General features: G+C 38.7%; 1 protein-coding gene across 1 annotated transcript; it reads left to right on the top strand.

The window, feature by feature from the left end:
* The first annotated feature begins 1,103 nt into the window (after positions 1 to 1,103).
* LOC137526966 (olfactory receptor 5P76-like) lies at positions 1,104 to 1,709 on the top strand. The gene has a single exon (XM_068247505.1). It carries the CDS (start codon positions 1,104 to 1,106, stop codon positions 1,707 to 1,709), a length of 606 nt encoding a protein of 201 aa, XP_068103606.1.
* The last annotated feature ends 265 nt before the right edge of the window (positions 1,710 to 1,974 follow it).

Here is a 1,974-nt window from a genome sequence, read left to right as displayed (position 1 = left end):
GTACTTCTGCCTTTCTGACTTAGTTGCTGAACCTCTGCCTGATATTTACTACTCTCTCGCCTACCGATTTGGTACTATCTCTGCCTGACTGTTATCGAACCTAGCCTGTCTGACTACTTTACTCACCAGTGGGCCCTAGCCACTTTGCTATTAGAACCTACCAGCCCCTCTGGTAAGGTTCAGACTTAGTTATATAGCTCCAGTGACTGATAGTACCTTGCCAGCCCCTCTGACAAGGTCTACTTAAACTATTCAGTTATGTGTGCTGTTAGTACCTTACCAGCTCCTCTGGTAAGGTTTAGCCAAACTTCTTTGAGTCTCTCATTGTTAGTACTTTGCCAGCTCCTCTGGTAAAGGTCTATTGTTACTTGTGTTGGTAGACCCTCCAGCTCCACTGGAGGAGTCTATACTGTTGCACCAAACACCACACTTTACTCTCTGCTAGCTATACTGGTATTATTGGTGATACTGCAGATCACCACATAATCAGGTATAGCGTCTGATTATTTCTGATCTGCAGAATCACCAATAATACAGACGTCTGAGTTGCAGCACCCAATCGTTACAGATTTGTTGTGAAGTCTAGTGTGTTTAAAAGACTCAATTGCTGATAATCTGGTAAGGTCACTTTTATGTTTGCTGAATTTTTAGTATTTGTTACTAAAAATGAGTAGTGGCTCTACAAGAATTTTGTAGTAACTCTTCTCCCCATTGTGCTTTGCATCCTATAGATGGGCTCCCTGCAGAAGGACATTGTTCACGTAAATAAAACTGAAAATACATTTTTTATTTTGCTTGGCTTTCCAGGCAGTGCTCAAATACAGCTGGTTTATTTTTTAACCTTTTTGCTCATTTACATCTTAACTGTGGTGGCGAATTTTGTCATAACCAGTGTGGTTTACTTTAGCTCCCACCTTCACATCCCCATGTATTTCTTCCTCAGTAACTTTGCTGTGCTGGATACCTGGTGCTCAACTGTAGTCATACCTAAAACGCTCAGCTATTTGATCACACAAGATAAGCTCATTTCCCGTTCTGGATGTCTTGTGCAACTTTGTTTTGTTTTTTCTGTGGGACCTACTGAATTTTTCTTACTCACAGTTATGGCTTATGACAGATACCTAGCCATATGTTTTCCATTACAATATGCAACAATGATGACCAGTCAGAGCTGCCGTAACTTGGCTCTAGGCTCTTGGATGAGCGGTTTCTCTACTGGCTGGACGTTAATTATTCCAACAGCTGTGTTGAATTTTTGTGGACCCAATCTAATTGATCATTTCTTTTGTGATTATGTTCCTCTGGTTCGACTGTCTTGTTCCGATACATCCATTAGTCAGACAGTCTTCTTTTCATTGGCATGGATAATAGTGCTAAGCTCTCTTGTCTTTATAACTGTTTCTTACTCCCATATAATTAAGACTGTCCTTAAAATTCCATCCAGCCTTGGTCGTCAGAAGGCCTTTTCAACATGTACAGCTCACTTAACTGTGGTCATTATATTCTATGGAGCTGTAATATTCATGTACGTCCGCCCAACAGTCTCCTACTTTTCGGACAAAGAGAAAGTCATATCTCTCTTTTATACTGTTATAACTCCACTTTTAAATCCACTTATATATAGTCTTAGAAATAAGGATTTCAAAAAGGCATTGAACAGGTTATGTGAAAAGATTTACAAGTTCATTTCCAATGTTTGGTGTAGATGAGAAACATAGGTTTCATCTAAAAAAGAAAGAAAAATGAGATCCAATAATAACCGCACCACTACAACCAATTAGAAATGTACAAAAGGAACTTTATTTGATATACACATATGAACACCATAAAGAAAAACATTTAAAAATTTGCAAGGGTTTTATTTGTAATTAGATCAGCATACAAATTATTGTACAATTAAATATAAACCACCTGTAACGATCGGTGTCAGCACACAGAGAGAATCTGATTATTGGTGATCTGCAGTATCACCAA

The sequence above is a fragment of the Hyperolius riggenbachi genome, chromosome 1 (genome assembly GCF_040937935.1).
Source record: "Hyperolius riggenbachi isolate aHypRig1 chromosome 1, aHypRig1.pri, whole genome shotgun sequence".
NCBI lineage: Eukaryota > Metazoa > Chordata > Amphibia > Anura > Hyperoliidae > Hyperolius > Hyperolius riggenbachi.
The sequence above is the reverse complement of the archived record's forward strand: the minus strand, read 5'-3'. Positions and strand labels throughout refer to the sequence as shown.

Bases quoted from the DNA above. Each gene is read 5' to 3' on its own strand.
- LOC137526966 (XM_068247505.1), top strand. From the start codon at position 1,104: ATGGCTTATGACAGATACCTAGCCATATGTTTTCCATTACAATATGCA.